General features: G+C 34.6%; 1 protein-coding gene across 1 annotated transcript in view; it reads right to left on the bottom strand.

Annotated features, from left to right (window-relative positions):
- THSD7B (thrombospondin type 1 domain containing 7B) overlaps positions 1-19,129 on the bottom strand; it is a 909,295-nt gene that overhangs the window by 612,694 nt on the left and 277,472 nt on the right. Inside the window, exon 3 of the mRNA XM_007964862.3 lies at positions 10,058-10,868. Coding sequence (XP_007963053.3) covers positions 10,058-10,868 — 811 coding nt within the window. The remainder of the gene's footprint in view (positions 1-10,057; positions 10,869-19,129) is intronic.

Here is a 19,129-nt window from a genome sequence, read left to right as displayed (position 1 = left end):
TCCAGCTTTCAAGAAAATATTACACAGCACACTAAAAGACAAAAAGAGTGGTTTGAAAAGCTAAAGTAAGCATCCAAATGAGATTCAGATATGGCAGAGATTTTAGCATTATCAGACTGGAAATGTAACACAACTATGAATAACATACTAAAGGTTCTAGTGAAAAAGTAGACAATATGCAAGAACAGATGGGTATTGTAAGCAGTGAGATGGAAACCCTAAGAAAGAATCAAAAGAAAATGACATAAATCAAAAACATTGTAAAGTACTAAAAAGTACCTTTGATAGGCTCATCAACAGACTGGATGGAGTCTAGGAAGTCAGTGAGCTTGAAGAAATGTCAATAGCAACTTCTAAAACTGAAATTCAAAGAGGATTAAAAGAGATTGAAAAGACTATCCAAAAACTATGGTAACAAATGATGTAACTACACATAATAGAAATATCAGTAGGAAAATAAAGGGAGAAAATAACAGAAGAGATGTTTAAAGTAATAATGGCTAAGAATTTTCCAAAATTTATGGCAGACACCAAATCATAGATCCCAATAGCTGAGGGAAAATTAAGCAAGGTAAATACCAAAAATATCTACATCCAAGCATACAATATTTGAACTGAAGAACATCAAAGACAAAGAAAAAAATTCTTTCAAGAAGTCAGAGGGGGAAAGACACACCTTACCTATAGAGAAGGAAGGACAGAATTACATTAGACTTCTGCTCACAAACTATGCAAGCAAGAAGATTATGTACTATTGAAAGTAAAAACCGGGCCAGGTGCAGTGGCTCACGCCTGTAATCTCAGCACTTTGGGAGGCCGAGGCAGGCAGATTATTTGAGGTCAGGAGTGCGAGGCCAGCCTGACCAACATGGTGAAACCCCGTCTCTACTAAAAATACAAAAAAATTAGCCAGGCGTGGTGGCCCATTCCTATAGTCCCAGCTACTCAGAAGGCTGAGGCAGGAGAATTCCTTGAACCTGGGAGACAGAAGTTGCAGTGAGCCGAGATCATGCCACTGCACTCCAGCCTGGGAGACAGAGCCAAACTCCATCTCAAAAAAAAAAAAAAAAAAAAAAAAAAAAAAAAAGTAAAAACTCACCAACCTAAATCTATATCCAATGAAATTATACTTCAAAAATGGAGAAATAAAGATTTTCTCATATAAAAATTGAGGAATAGACTTACTTAAAAAAACATGTTTTAAAAAAAGCTTCAGAGAGAAGGAAAATTATATAGGTTAGAAACTCAGATCTAGAAAAACAAAAACTGACAATTGGAAAAGGAATTAAGGAATAAAATGTCATTTATTTTTCATATGCAAATTGATCTAACAAATATAATAATCTGTTCAAATAATAGCAACAATGTATTTGGTGATTATAGTTTATAAATATGTGAAATAAATTACAGCTATGATGTAAGGGACAGGAGACAGCAATTCAGAATACTCTGTTATAGGATACTTATGCTGCCCGTAAAGTGTATATAGTGTTATTTAAAAGTGTGCTTTGGTTAGTAAATGTATATTGCAAAATTCTAAGAAAATCACTAAAAAATGTTTAAGATATGTATAACTGATATGCTAAGAAAGAAGAAAAAAAATCAAACAACATAAAATGTTCCATTAAAATCAGAGAGGACAGAGGAAGAGAGGAAATAAACAAAACGAAAACTGGAAGCCTTTCCTCTAAGATCTTGAAACCAACAAGGATGCCCACTGCCACAACTGCTATTTAACATAGTACTGAAAGTCCTAGAGCAATCAGATAAGAGAAAAAATAAAGGACAACCGAGTTGGAAAGGAAGAAGTCAAATTATCTGTGTTTGCAGAAAACATAATCTTATATTTGGAAAAACCAAAACAGTCCACAAAAATTATTAAAACTGATTAAAAAAATTCAGTAAAGTTATAGGATACAAAATCAACATATAAAAATCAGTAGCATTTTATATGACAATAGCTAACAATCTTAAAAAGAAATAAAAAAGTAATCCCACTTACAATTGCTACAAATAAAATAAAATACATAGGAATAAACTTAACCAAATAAGTGAAAGATCTCCACAACAAAAACTATAAAACACTAAAGCAGAAAATTGAAGAGGGCACAAAATATGGAAAAATAATCCTTTGTTCATGGATTGGAAGAGTCAATATTGTTAAAATGTCTCTATTACCCAAAGTAATCTATAGATTTAGTGCAATCCCTATGAAAATACCAATGACATTTTTCACAGAAATAGCAAAAACAATCCTAAAACTCATATGGAACCATAAAAGACCCAGAATAGGCAAAGCTATCCTGAAAAAACAACAACAACAACAAAAACTGGAGGAATCACATTACCTGACTTCAAATTATACTACATAACTACAGTAAACAAAACAGTATGATACTGCCATAAAAGCAGACATATATGCCATTAGAACAGAATAGAGAACCCAGAATTAAACCCAAACATCTACAATGATTTCATTTTTGACAAAGGTATCAAGAACATACACTGAGGAAAGGACGATCTCTTCAATAAATCGTGCTGGGAAAACTGGATATCTCTAGGCAGAAGAATAAAACTAGACCCCTATGTCTCACCATACAAAAAAACAAATAAAAATGGATTAAAGAATTAAACCCAAGACCTCAAACTATGAAATCATTGCAAAAAATCACTGAGGAAACTCTTCAACACATTGAAATGGGCAAAGATTCTTGAGTAATACCCTACAAACACAGGCAATCAAAGAGAAAATGGACAAATTATATCACATCAAGTTAAACAGCCTCTGTATAGCAAAGGAAACAATCAACAAACTAATGAGAAAATCCATAGGATAAGAGAAAATTTTTGCAAACTACCCGTCTAACAAGAGATTAATAACCAGATTACATAAGAAGCTCAAACAAAACAGGAAAAAAATATAATAATATGATTTAAAAATAAGCAAAATATCTTAATAGACATTTCTCAAAACAATACACAGAAATGACAAACAGGCATATGAAAAGGTACTCAGCATCGCTGATCATCAGAGAAATGTAAATCAAAATTAAAATAAGATACCATCTCATCCCAGTTAAAATGAGTTTTATACAAATGACAAGCAATAACAAATGCTGGCGAGGATGTGGAGAAAAGGGAATCATTGCACACTGTTGGTTGGAACATAGTACAACCACTATGGAGAACAGTTCAGAGGCTCCTCGAAAAACTAAAAATAGAGCTACCATACTATCTAGCAATCCCACTGCTATGTACAGACAGAAAAGAAAGGAAATCAGTACATAAAAGAGATAGCTGCACTCCCATATTTACTGTAGCACTGTCCACAAAAGTCAAGATTTAGAAGCAACCCAAGTGTCCATCAACAAATGAATGAAGAAAATGTGGTACATATACACAATGGAGTACTAGTCAGTTATAAAAAATAATGAGATCCTGTCATTTGCACCAACATGGATGGAACTGGAAATCGTTAAGTTAAATGGCCAGGCACAGAAAGACAAGCTCTGCATGTTCTCACTTATCTGTGACAACTAAAAACTAAAACAATTGAACTCATGGAGCTAGAGAGTAGAGGCTGGTTTCCAGAGGCTGGGAAGAGTAGTGGTGACTGCAGGAAATGAAGATGATTAATGGGTTCACAGTAACAGTTAGAAAGAATGAATACAACCTAGTATTTGCTAGCAAAAGAGAGTGATATAGTAAAAAATAATTTAATTGTACATTTTAAAATAGCTAAAAAAGTATAATTGAACTGTTTATAACACAAAGGATAAATGCTTGCAGTGATAAATACTCCATTTACCCTGATATGATTACAATGTACTGCATGCTAGTATCAAAATCTCATGTAACCCATAAATATATATGTACCTACTATGCACCTACAAAAGCCAAAAATTAAATAAAAATAATAAATTAAAATTAAAAAGGAGCAAAGAACAAGGACAATAAATGAAAAATAATGACCTCAGTAAATATTAATACAATTGTATTAATGCTTACTTTAAGCATAAATGGTCTAAATACACTAATTAAAAGACTCTCAGACTGGATAATAAACAGCATCCAATTATATGTCATCTACAAGACAGATGAATACATTTTTTGTCAGTAAGCATAGATATACTGTGCTAGCATTAATCAAAAAAAGTTAGAGTATGTATCATAATTCCAGACAATGGAGAATTTACATCAAAGAAAATTGTCAGAGATTAAGGGGGTGTGGGAATTACATAATAATAAAGAGATTATTTCTCCAATAAGATATAGCAATCATTAATATTAATAAAATTTAATAATAATAAAATAGAGTGTCAAAATCTATAAGGCGAAGTCTGCTATAACTGCAAATAGACAAATTTTGTATTGTTTTTGGAGACTTCAACACTCCTCTCTAGTAATCGACAGATCCATCAGGAATAACATCAGTAACAACATAGTTGAACTGAACAGCACCATCAATCAACTGGATATAATTGACATTTATAGAATATTTTATCCAACTACAGCAGAGTACACACATTTTTCTTGAGTTCACATAAAATATTCAAGATAGGCCATATTTCTGGGCCATGAAACACACCTTAACAAATCTAAAAGAATAGAAATCATACAACATATGCTCCCAGGACACAATGGAATTAAACTAAAATTAATGACAAAATAGAGAACCCCAAAATATATGGAGATTAAACAAGACACTCTTAAATAACACATGGATCAAGAAAATCTCAAGAGAAATGCAAAAATATTTAGAACTACATGAAAATAATGCAAATTACCAAAATTTGTGGAACAAAGAGAAAGGGCTTGAGGAAACTGAATGCATCTAATAGTAAAGAAGAGAAATCTCAAATGAGTAACCTAAGTTTCCACCTTAGGAAACTAGAAAAAGAAGAGCAATTAAATCTAAAGTAAGCAGAAGAAAAGAAATAATAAAATCAGAATCAAAATCAATGAAATTAGAAAAAAAAATCAATAGAAAAAAATCAACAAAACCAAAAGTTGGTTTTTTGAAAGCACTGATAAAATTAATAAACCTCTAGCCAGGTTAAGAAAAAAAGAGAAAGGACACAAATTATTAATACTGGAAACATAAGAAGGGTAATATTAATAATCCCATAGTTATTAAAAGGAAAAATGGATATTATGAACAACTCTATGTCCCTAAATTTGATAACCTAGATGAAATGTGCCAATACCTTGAAAGACAAAATCTAGCAAAACCCACAAAGAGAAATCAATGATATGAATAGTCCTAAATTTATTAAAGAAATTACACCTGTATTTAGTAACTTTCCAAATCAGAAAGCCAGAGTTCCAGAGGGTTCACTACCAAACATTCAAGAAAAAATTATACCAATTCTCAACAATTTCTTTCAGAAAATGAAAACATTTTCAAAAATACTTTCCAATTCATTCGATGAGGGCAGCATTACCCTAACACCACAACAAAGACATTACAAGTAAGGACAATAAAGATCAACATTTCTCATAAACATACATGAAATAATTCTCAATAAAATACTAGCAAGTCAAATCCAACACTATATAAAAGGAATTTACGTTGCAACTAAGTGGGATTTATTCCACATATACAAAGCTGGTTCAACATTTGAAAATCAGTTCATGTAATCCATAACATAAATAGGCTAATGAACAAAATCATATAATCATATCAGTAGATGCAGAAAAAGTATTTAACAAAATCTAATGCTTATTTATAAGGAAAATTCTCAGAAAACTAAGAATGAAGGGGAACTTCCTTGACTTGATCAAAAACACCTACAAAAAAACCTATAGTTAACAAAACACTTAACAGAGCATAGATTTCTTTCACAGTACAGAAAAAGAGTATCCTTTCTCATCACTCCTGTACAACATTGCAGTGGAAGTCTTGGCTAATGAAGACAAGAAAATAAAATATACAAAACATACTCAAATTGGAAAGAAAGCAATATATATATACATACACACACACACACACACATATATATTGCAGATGACATGCTTATTCATGTAGGTAATCCCAAAAAGTCAACAACTACAGCAATGAAAATTTCTGAATAATAAGTGAGTATAACAAAGTTGTAGGATACAAGGTTAATATAAAAAGTTAACTGCTTTCTTGTTATACCAGTAATACACAATTGGAATATGAAATTAAAAACACAATACCATTTATGTTAGCATCAAAAAAGTTAAATTAATATAAATCTGACACAATATGTACAAGTTATATTTTTTTAAAAACCCTCCAAGACCCTGACAAAATAAACAAGATTTAAATAAATGGAGAGATAACCTATGTACCAGAATAGGATGACTCAGTATTATCAAGATATTAGTTCTTCCCAAATTGATCTTACATTATATGCAATCCCAGTCAAAATCTTGGAAAGTTATTTTGTGGATATCAAAAAGTAGTTCCAAAGTTTATATGAAAAAGCAAAAGATTCAGAGAAGCCAACATATAAGAAGAAAAAATTAGGAAGACTGACACCTCTCTGCTTTACGACGTACTATAAAACTACATTACTCATAACACTGTGTTACTAACAAATAATAGATAGTAAAATAGAATAAAAATTGAAGGCATAGACTCATACCAACATAGTCAACTGATCTTTGTCAAAAAAGCATAGGAAACTCAATAGAGAAAAGATATTCTTTACAATAAATGGTGCTGGAACAACTGAACATATAATAACCTTTTTAAAAAAGAATGCAGACATAGGCCCTATACCTTTCAGCAAAAAACCTCAAAATGAATCACAGACCTAAATATAATAAACAAAATTATGCAACTCATAGAAGAAAATATAAGAGAAAAACTTAGTTGACTTTGGGTTTCGTGATATTTTTAAATACAACACCAAAAAAAAGATCCTTGAAAAAATATTGAGAAGTTGGACTTCATTAAAATTAAAAATATTTTCTCTGTGAACAATACTGTCAAGAAAATGAAAACACAAATCATAGACTGTCAAAAATATTTGCAAAACACATGTCTGATAAAGGACTGGTATCCAAAATATGCAAATAACTTTTAAAATTCAACAATAAGAGAACATTTGCTTAAAAAAAAACCCTAAATTAAAAAATACACAAAACATCTGAATAGACACCTTATCAAAGAATACATACAGATGGCAAGCAAGTGTATGAAAAGATGTTCAGCATCACATGTCATTAAGGAATTGCAATTTAAAACAACGAGATACCATTACACACCTATTCGAATGGCAAAACTCCAAAATGCTGACAACAAATGCTGGTGATGTGACACAACAGAACTTCCACTAATTGCTGGTGGCAATGAAAAGTGGCACAACCATTCTGGAAGACAGCTAGGTAGTTTCTTACAAAACTAAACATACTCTTGCTATACCATACAGTAATTGCACTACTTTATATTAACCCAAATGATTTGAAAACTTGTGTTCACACACACACAAAAATACACACATAAACTTTTACAGAAGCTTTACTCAAAATTGCCAAAACTTGATAGCAACCAAGATGTACTTCAATAGGTGAATGAACAAACTATAGTACCACAAAATGGAATATTATTCAGTGATAAAAAGAAATAAGCTACCAAGTCACAAACGGACATGGAGCAAACTTAAACGCATATTGCAAAGTGAAATAAGTCAACCAGAAAAAGCTATATATATAATTCTAACTGTACAACATTTTATAAAAAGGCAAAACTTAGGAGACAGTCAGTAAAATGATCAGTAGTTGCCAGGGGTTCTCAGGGAGAGAGGGAAAGATCAGTAAATAGAGCACAAGGGATATTTAGGGGAGTAAAACTATTCTGTATAGTACTGTAATGGTGGATCCATGTCATTATTCATTTGTCAAACCTATAGAATGTACAATACAAAGGGTGAATCCTAATGTAAACTATAGTTTTTAATAGTAATGTATCAATATTAGATCATCAATTGTAACAAATGTACCTGCTGCACACTGAATTGTGTTCCTCCAAAATTCAAATGTTGAAACTCTAACCTGCATTTTGAACATGGGAACTTTCTAATGTAATCACGTCATTAGAGTGGAGCCCTTGTGATGGGATTAGTGCCCTTATAATAAGAGACACAGAGTGCTCTCCTTTTTCTCTCTCTCCGACCATGTGAGGACACAGCAAGAAGATGGCCATCTTTAAGCCAAGAAGACAACCTTCATCAAGAACTAAATGAAGACACACCTTGAATTTGGACTTTCCAGCCTCCAGAACTGTGGAAATAAATTTCTCATTTAAATTCCCAAATTATGGTATTTATTTTTATAACAGTTAGTCTTAGTCAATTCAGCTCCTATAACAAAGTACCAGAGCCTGGATGGCTTAAAAAACAACCGAAATCTATTTCTCATAGTTCTAGAGGCTGGAAGTCTGAGACCAGGGCACCAGCATAGTCACATTCTGGTGGGGTCTCTCTTCTGGCTTGCAGACTGCTGACTTCACATTGTACCCTCAAATAGCAGAAAGAGAGTGAGAGGAAGCTCTCATGGCACACTAATCCCTTCTATGAGAACTGCATCATCACGACATAATTAACTCCCAAAGGCCCCATGCCTCCTAAAAACGTTACACTCAAGGTTAGAATTTCAATACATAAATGTGGGGAGGGGAACACAATTTGAACTGTGTTATGCACTCAATGTTTGTGTATGTAACTATAAAATGCTTGTTTACAAAACTATCACACAAATGCAAGATGTTAATAACAGGTAAAAACTATATATTGGAGACAGTGAGGGAGTATACAGGAACTCTCAGTACTTTCATTTTTTTGAAAACGTAAAAATTGATCTGAAAATAGTCTATTAAAAAAGAAAATCATTGCAAAGATGTGCAAACAAAATGAAAAGATTCTATGTAATACTCACTTCAGCAATACAGTGTGGAGTATTAAGAAAACAATGTATTTACACAATCCCACACACATTCAAACAAATTGCATGAATCATTTGCTTAATCTGGGCTTCAAAGAAGTAGGCAATAAAAAGCTGCAAATCATTCTTCAATGGACTTGCCAATTGCATATGGCATAAATCAGAATGAAGCATTAAGGATAAAATACACTCATTTGGGAAGTCAAACGGACAAAAAAAAAATCATCACATTACTTTGTTCATAAACAATAGTGGTAGTCTTCGGGGTATCTCCGGGCTGGCTGTAGATCCCAAGAAGGCAGCAACTGATGAGAATGATTAATTCTAAAGACAAGCATTATGTTGTTCGGTAATTTAAGTACTATTGAAAGGTACCTTAATTTGAAAGAAACTTAGTAATACACCAGTGCTTCATTTAAGAGTCTCTGGGGGGGAAATTAAGCAAATATTACTTTCAATATATTTCTGTGAGTTTATGTCATGATGTTTTAGACTACAATTTAAAATAAAACAAGCATAAATTTGCAACCTAAGCTATTGCTTTTAATAGTTTATGTCTTCCACAGTAGGTCATTCTAATTACGGCTTGCGCAAGTTAACATCTTTATCAAAATAATGTCAAAGAAAGCACTGTTGGAACAACTTTTTGGTATTATTGCTAGTATAAAAAATGTACAACACAGATGTCAAAGAATGTTGATAATAGTGAAAACAAAAGTAAACAAAAACAAAAATAAAATTTTAAAGCACAAATGTTTTGAAAAACAAAAATATTTACATAATTCATATCCCAAATTTGAAACTGAACTTGATTTTTCATCATTATGAGAAGCCCCTCAGTCTTCTATTACTGTAATAATGGCAGATCTATTTTTATACTGGTTACTGTCTTGATAAAATGTAGAAATATGTGACTTACCCTATACATATAATTGCACTACTAATCACACAAGAATGCTAGAATACAGCTTGGTCTAAACTATACAATTTCGAAAACTTCCCAGTGAAATTAAAAATTTCTTACACGAAACTTCTAAAAACCCAAATTATAAAGCTGATTGCCATTTTCCCTAAGAAGCTTTATAAAATTGTATAAAATAAAATATTTTAGGTGAATCAAATACAAGCATCAAAGGTCTCCTACCTTAACATAGCATTTTGTCCATCACTTCTTGTACACCAAACCTGCCGGGTTTGATAACCTATCTCTATTGCCCAAGACTTCGAATGATGATGTGCTTTGTAACTTTGATGTTTAAAGGTGACTCGCTCATGTGAATCAGAGTTAAAATGCAGAACAGTTCTTCCACTTGGATTAATTTCTTTAAGATGAGGCAGTCTGCATTTACTCCACGGTCCAACCTTAAGGCTAAATGTATATTCCTCTTCCCCAAGAGGACAGGAAGTGGGAGCTTCACAGGCTCTTGACTCAGTCAAATTTGGACACTGCAAACCGCCAAAGAGAGGAGGAGCTATGACTGCGCGAGTTCTATGCTGCAATTTCTTCCCACATCCCTCGCTACAGTTGGACCATGGTAGGAACTCAGATACCACACAATCCCGGGGACAAGGAATGAGGCAAGCTTGTTCTGTAGGAGGCTGAGGGGCAAAGTGTTCGCATATTTCATTTGCAACCATAGTTCGGTTCAACTTCTGAATGCAGCGCACCGTCCGGTGCTGCAGTCCATGCTGAGCTGTCACACACTCTGCAGTCCGAGGCTTGACTTCGCCGTGAGCGTAAGGAACGAGCACACAGTGGTGCCAGTCAGAAACCTCCCACTGAAAGAGGTCACTGTGCCAGTCACAGACCCGGAAACAACTTCTTTCCTTTGGAGGCCTGTTGCTCTCACCACAGTTAGACAGGTGACTTGTCCACCCTTCAACATGAAAACACCACACTGCCCGACTCTGGACTCCTCCGGGCCCACAGTCTCCTGTACACCTTCCCCAGGGACCTACAAGCAGAAAACCAAGGATGTTAATTACTCAGAGATTACATTCAGCAATTCACAGAGAAGTAGAAGTCAATTAACACACTTTCCAACACAACCAGTATAAAATTATGAATTTTGGTGGAACAGAGACAATATAATTTAGTGGTGAAGAATGTGGACACTCTTGTTGAAATAAGCATTCCATCAGTAACGTAAACTTGGATGAATTATTTCAACTTTCTAAGCCTTAGAAAGTTCCTCACCTATATAAGGTAGAAGATAATAAAAGCACTGACTTGTAGAAATGTTCTGAAGATAAATGATATAATGTGTCAGCAGACAATACAAATTTAACAAATGATTTGTACCATTATAACTACTATGTTCCAAAGCCTATACATCTAACTCAATATTAATACTTTCCACTGAGGTGGTGTTTCAGCTAAAAGAAAAGCCCTAAAGCCAGGATTTTAATAAAGTAGAATTTTTCATATTTCCAGTCCTTCAGCTCATACTCTAAGAAGCTCAGAAAAGAGATATGTTTAACATCGTAAGTTGCCAAAGTATCCTATTTTCATTTTCAAAATAATCGCCCTCAGTTTTGGTTAGTACTTGCAGAGTGAATTGCATGAAAATAACAATGGGGTGCAGGGGAAAGATGAGGTAGTAAGAGAAGCAGCAGCACTGAATTGTCTGTGGAAATTCTGCCCCTAGAATCCTTGAAGTGTACCCATTTTGATTTCTGATAGGTACTGACTCCAGGTAAAGTTTCCAACATTAGTTTGTAACATGCCAGATCTTGTTAATCTGTTAATCTACACAAACTAATTCATTTGTGTAGGAAAGAGTCCAAGAAATGGACATATGAGGGAGCTGCCCATTCATGTTTATCATATTTTTTGCATCTGATCTACAGACATACCAGCAGGCCTTATCCAGAAAGTTGATCATATCTCTTTTCACAAGGACAGTAAGTAATCACATTTTGTGTCAACAGCAATGAAAAAAGGTTCCTCCCTTTCATTTGTTTAAATATGTAATCTGAACCTGTTGGTGGCAGTGTAAATTAGTTCAAACCATTGTGAAAGACAGTGTGGTGATTCCTCAAGGATCTAGAACCAGAAATACCATTCAACCCAGCAATCCCATTACTGGGTATATACTCAAAGGATTATAAATCATTCTACTATAAAGACACATGCACACGTATGTTTATTGCAGCACTATTTACAATAGCAAAGACTTAGAACCCACCCAAATGCCCATCAATTATAGGCTGGATAAAGAAAATGTGGCACATACACACCATGGAATATTATGCAGCCATAAAAAAGAATGAGTTCATGTCCTTTGCAGGTACATGGATGAAGCTGGAAACCATCATCCTTCAGCAAACAAACACAGGAATAGAAAATCAAACACCACATGTTCTCACTCATAAGTGGGAGTTGAACAACGAGAACACATGGACACAGGGAGGGGAATATCACACACCAGGGCCTGTTGGGGTGTACGGGGCAAGGGTGGGGAGAGCATTAAGACAAATGCCTAATGCATGCAGGGCTTAAAACCTAGATGACACGTTGATAGGTGCAGCAAACCACCATGGCACATGTATACCTATGTAACAAACCTGCATGTTCAGCACATGTATCCCATAACTTAAAATTTTTTTTAAAAAAAGTTTTATCAGTTTAACTAGGTAAGTTCGTCCCTGTATCAGGATTGTGATGATCATAAGGCATTTCAGACTCTAAGAGGCATATTAATATACACAAGCTCTCTCTCTTTCCCTGAATCTGACCAGCTGCCCCAAATGATGTTTAATTACTCCATGAAAAATATTTTCATTAGCATCCACTACATTTGTACAAATAGTAGACATGTACTTAGTCACATGCATTTAGGAAGAAACATATACATCCCCAGAGAAGCAGGTTATCTGCATTTGGGGCCACACACTAAAATGAGGATCTGTCACTTTAGTAGGACAAAAGGGTGTGCTTCTAATACACCTGGCCATCTTAGTTCTCCCTCACATCCCTGTTCTAGCCATATACACCTGGCATTCTTGGCAATACTGTGTTAGGTTACAGTGTCAATGTCTTCCACCACTTCATGAGAGAAAACATAGAAAACATACTAGAGACTTCTCTTGCTGAAACAGGATAGGTTTCACTGAAGCAGGTCAGCTTTCATTACCAAAATGCCCCTGAGTTTGCCCATTACCTTCCTCCAGCCTGTTGTCCCAGCACAGACTGCTCACAGTATAGAGAACATGCATTGAAAACGGTGATCTTAGCACAGGCTGACTTAATCAGCCACCGGCAGTTCTGGTGATGTGTTCTTAGATTACTCAAAATTTTTTACTTTGCAAATTGAGATGTTTCTTGTTACTTGAAAGTGACTGGGAGGCTTTCTCTGTCCTAATGGTCTAGAGAAGTTTCAGTTTAAGTATTCTATTCATTGTCTATCATGTCAGACTATTCATAAAAATTTTTATTGTTGCCCCCAAATTCCCAGTTACTCAATAAGGGAATATTTCAAAATATATACAAACACGGCAAACTTTAAAATCTAAAGTTAGTCTTGAATGACATAAAACAGTTATTGGAAAAAGTTAAAGGAATTTTGTTTTTGTTTTTGTTTTTGTACAGCACTGTGGATTTTTAAATAATGACTGTCAGTTCATCTCTATTTGTTTAGGTATTAAGCACACACAATTTTCCATTCAGGATTTTTTTTTGCATGGATTAATGAAAGTAAGATCAGAAAACTTGAGCTATTTCTGATCAATCTTCAAAAGTTAATATTACACTTAATTCATTTAGAATATCTTGCCAAATGACTCGTCTTTACTTTCAAAGCATTTGACTATGACATTCTCTTATTATTTTTTTATTATAAATTTTCCACTTTTAAAATAAGCTAACACTTTTTTGGTTATTTGCAATTATTACTATTTTAAACTTTAGAAATTATTATTCTTCCCTTAGATTTCATCTCCTCTTTCTTTATAGAATTTTGCCAAATAATTGCTTAGCCTTTTGGCTAAGATCAAATGCAGAATGTTATCAAACAGCAAAATTTTTTCTACATCATTGGAGAACAAAGTATAACTATTAAGTAATTAAAATTGCTATCATTGAAGATGTTTCTTAGCTTAGCCAGGATCTCCTATTTGGATATGAGTTAATCCAATATTAACTCATATCCAATATTAACTCTAAAAATTAACCAAAGGAATATTAAGCTATATTAATTTTGGATATGAGTTAATTCAATATTATGTTATATATGTCAATATTCCTTTGAGTATGAGTAGAACAGGTAATAAAGGTAGTTTGTAAACAATTACTCCCCACTCCTTGGCCTGGAAATTAGGATAGTGGCTCTTGTAAGGTGAGACACATGCATGTTAATAAGCCTTGGCCAGGACATTTAGAAAGGCAGAGTCAAGGCCGGGCGTGGTGGTTCAAGCCTGTAATCCCAGCACTTTGGGAGGCCGAGACGGGTGGATCACGAGGTCAGGAGATCGAGACCATCCTGGCTAACACGGTGAAACCCCGTCTCTACTAAAAAAATACAAAAAACTAGCCAGGCGAGGTGGCGGTGGGCGCCTGTAGTCCCAGCTACTCGGGAGGCTGAGGCAGGAGAATGGCATGAACCCGGGAGGCGGAGCTTGCAGTGAGCTGAGATCCGGCCACTGCACTCCAGCCTGGACAACAGAGCGAGACTCCGTCTCAAAAAAAAAAATAAAATAAAATAAAAGAAAGGCAGAGTCAAGCTAGAATAGTTCCTCCGTATATTAAAGCAAACTTTGAGGACAGCCAAAAAAACATCTAAATAACAAGCAAATGCAAACTGAATTGTGTACACATGGAATAAATGAAAATCAAATTACGAACAAGACATATGAGATGAAGACAAGACCTTTCCGCAATTGACCTATAGCCATTTGCATTTCTCAGGCATGGAGAGGAAATGTGCTCTATGATTTTATTCCGTTGTATTTGGCTATGAACTTTCAATACATACATAAGTGAAAATCACACAGCCCTGAGTGGTTTTGCCATTTCAAAAAAACATGCATATTGAAGTAAAATGTGACTGTCAGTTTGAGAAATCTTACATCTCTTGTCCAAGTTCACAAATAGAAGAAGTAATTAAAAATGTAAGCAGTTGCATGAAGAAGAATATTACCTTTAAATTTACCACATACAAAATAACCCTGCTTTTATTACAAAATATTTACATATTACATATTAACAGTATTCACAAATAATCTAAAGAAATACATAATATACCATGTTTTTAAATATCAAGAATTTTATATGCCTAGTGAACAAAAACAGACACCAAGTAATAAAAATAAAACAAAATTTAGAACAATTTGAATATTAAAAATTTGACTACTGATGTAATGTAGCTCTAAACTATTAATAAAACTCATGCTGGTTGCTTTATCAGAAAATATTTCAATGATGTAATGGGACAGTAGTTCTGTATCTGTTTACCTGGACAAACATTATGTAAAGAGTCATGTATCTGCAACTTACCACCCTTTTTGTGAAAGGAATATAGTTGCTGTTGAATAATCTAAGTATTTTAAGCCACATCACACATTAACACATTAACATTTTGGCCTACAAGTGAATTCTTCGGACTTGGAAGGGTAGCATTGATGAACTCCCAGATCACTTTCAAATTTAAGGCTCTGTGATTTCTCTTTCTTTCTGCCTGTGTTTTTGCAGGAAATGCAAATATGTGAATGCTGTAATGTAATATTCCTCTAGAATCAGAAAAGCGTTGGCAAATTGTATCATCTTAAATAAGTTACCCTTAACTGGATTAGTTTAGAAGCATGCTTCACTCAACCTAAATCATCACATTTAAGAAAGCATGTTGGATGCCTGAATTTTAGGTGTGGTGTTCAATAAAATGCCTGAAACAAACGAAAAAAGAGGTTCTAGAGGACAGAGAAAATAAACACACTCTCCATAGCTCTTGCACAGTACTGGCCACGATTTGAAATGGCAACCCTAGTTTAATACTATGCATGCAATAGGAAGAGATGTTTGCTTTAGTTTTCATTTTTCCCTGTCAAAGCTTTTATTATCCTGATGTTGCTTTATTTTTAACCGGGCAAGGGGTGTGGGGAGATGACATGAGTAATGATGCAGAGTTTTAGCAACTTAAGCAAACTATTTGTGAATAATTACTAAATCAAAGCACTCATAAACCTCAGAATTACAAAATCGGATTTAAAACAACATTGACTTACCCATAAGATGCTTCACTTCCAATACGTGAATGTAGTGACTTTTACTTCTCAAAAAGCTACTGCATCAACTACGGAATAATTAAAATAATACCTATCTTATATAGCGGACATTTATCTAAGAAAGTTCACTTTCTAAAATACATCTAAGAACTCAAGCAATGGGAAAAAGTAGCAACTGAACATTCATTCATTATAACAGCAATTATTCATTCTCTACTACTTGACAAGTAGTGTATTAGATTCTGGGAATACAAAAATAAATAAGGCATTAGATATCTGTTAATGCTGTACACTAAGTGTAATGCAAATTTACTCCTGAAGCGGATGTTTGGTCCTTCCTTTAGGCCTATTTACACTTACTTTATACGCTGTATTAACAATCTCAATGCTTTTGTTTCCCAGATCTCACTAGATCTATAGCAGCAAGCCTGAAGTTGAGAGTCAGCCCTGGAGGCAGGCTCACTGATGGAAACAGGAAGGGATGAGAGTTTCCAAGTCTATATTTCTAAATCAATCATGATCATCAATAACTTCCACTAGCAGAGGATGCACAAAGCCACTCAATACTTTCTAGACTAGCAACGAAAACCTGCTCATCAGATATATCCATTACTGAGTCACGCATCAGATAATACTAAAATATATATATATACACACACACACATACACAAACATACGAGAATTTAAATGAGAGGAAACTTAAGCTCTATTGCATTTCATTAAAAAAAATTCCATTGCACTTTTTGCAACAACAACAAAAAATTCAGTTATACCAAAATCATAAAAAAAAGAAAAATTCATGGTACATTCATGGCCTGAATATGTGTACTAAAGTATTCCCATAAATCTCATTAGAAAAATTCAACAGCAAAAGTTGAAAGCTAACATATACAACTTCATTTTCACACAAATATTTACTTGCAAAGGCAGTTCATGATTCCATAGCAGACTACCTCAGAGCATTTGGATGGAATATTTATACCTCAAGTAAGCATAAGCTTTGTTGCTAATGTTCCCAGCTCTTTCCGTATGATTCTGTTTTTGTTTGGCACTAATAGCACATTTCATCTTTGTGGACAGATGCCTCTGACTGAAAAGCAAAATGCCTCTGTTACTTACTTTTGATTACAAATTATTAGTCGCCAGTGTCTAGAACATCCATTAGAAGTAGCTCGACAGCAAAGCAGATTAGACATGTATTTGAACCACTCATCAGCTAATGCAAACATCACGGAGACAGAAAACCACCTTTTAAAAATTGTTTATCAATATTTCTGGTTTGAATGCTACTTTCTAAAAATTCTAAAGCATAAAAAAGGCTCTCAAACTTCATATATTTCACAGCAATCTGACACAAGTAGGTCTTTTAGGATCTCTAAAACCTACCTCCTGCTAACCTCCTAGAATGTAGGAGTGGCAAGGGAATCTTACAGCCCAGAGTTTTTGCAGGAAAAAGTAAAGCCTAGACAAATTCAGTGACTTGCCCAAGGTCACACAATCATTTGGAGCAAAAATGGGGCTGGCAATTTTATTTACACACACCCCATCCAGTGATTTGTAACACTGTATCATGCTGGTTTCTATTAGAACAGTTCTAAGACTGCAAGGGAAGAATAAGGGCTCCATAAATGTTGCAATCTAAGGTGTGGGTGAGGGAAGAGAGGCCAAAAACCAGAATAAACAAGTGGAAATTACATTATAAACCTGTATAACACAAACAACAAATTGCTTGTTAATACTGAGATTTTTCGCCCTCCTAGACTGTCACCTGGAGCAGACAGCTGCTCCCAGGGTCCCTTCACTATTTGTTACGTGAAATGAGATCCTTCCTGCCTTTGTTTGCTTAAGAACACCAGCCTCATCATCACTGGCCATCAGAGAAATGCAAATCAAAACCACAATGACATACCATTTCACACCAGTTAGAATGGCAATCATTAAAAAGTCAGGAAACAACAGGCGCTGGAGAGGATGTGGAGAAATAGGAACCCTTTTACACTGTTGGTGGGATTGTAAACTAGTTCAACCATTATGGAAAACAGCATGGCGATTCCTCAAGGATCTAGAACTAGAAGTACCATATGACCCAGCCATTTCATTACTGGGTATATACCCAAAGGATTATAAATCATGCTGCTATAAAGACACATGCACATGTATGTTTATTGCAGCACTATTCACAATAGCAAAGACTTGGAATCAACCCAAATGTCCATCAGTGACAGACTGGATTAAGAAAATGTGGCACATATACACCATGGAATACTATGCAGCCATAAAAAAGGATGAGTTTGTGTCCTTTGTAGGGACATGGATGTAGCTGGAAACCATCATTCTCAGCAAACTATTGCAAGAACAGAAAACCAAACACCGCATGTTCTCACTCATAGGTGGGAACTGAACAATGAGATCACTTGGACTCGGGAAGGGGAACATCACACGCCAGGGCCTATCATGGGGTGGGGGGAGGGGGGAGGGATTGCACTGGGAGTTATACCTGATATAAATGACGAGTTGATGGGTGCTGACGAGTTGATGGGTGCAGCACACCAACATGGCACAAGTATACATATGTAACAAACCTGCATGTTATGCACATGTACCCTAGAACTTAAAGTATAATAATAATTAAAAAAAAAAAAAAAAAACCGCCAAACTACTGCTCAAGTACATCCAGCAAGATTCAGGGGTTTAGCACAGGAACAAACCCTCAGACACCAATCAGAAATGATGTGTCCCTAGAATAACAATTACAATAATAGTAACAGGCAATGTTTATTATTTTTGTTTTTTTGAACACATACTATCATCTTCCCAATACTATATGTACCTTATTGACATTGTTCTGCTTTGCAATTGAGGACACCAATGCATGAGATCAAAGAACCTGCACAAGGTAAACAGCTCAGGTGCCCTCTCCAGTTCTATCTTATTCTAAACCTTTTTCACAACAATTGCAATTTAATTATTTTTAGCAATAATATCCCTTGAGCAAATG

The sequence above is a fragment of the Chlorocebus sabaeus genome, chromosome 10 (assembly GCF_047675955.1).
Source record: "Chlorocebus sabaeus isolate Y175 chromosome 10, mChlSab1.0.hap1, whole genome shotgun sequence".
NCBI classification, from domain to species: Eukaryota; Metazoa; Chordata; class Mammalia; order Primates; family Cercopithecidae; genus Chlorocebus; species Chlorocebus sabaeus.
This window is presented reverse-complemented; position numbering and strand designations above follow the sequence as displayed.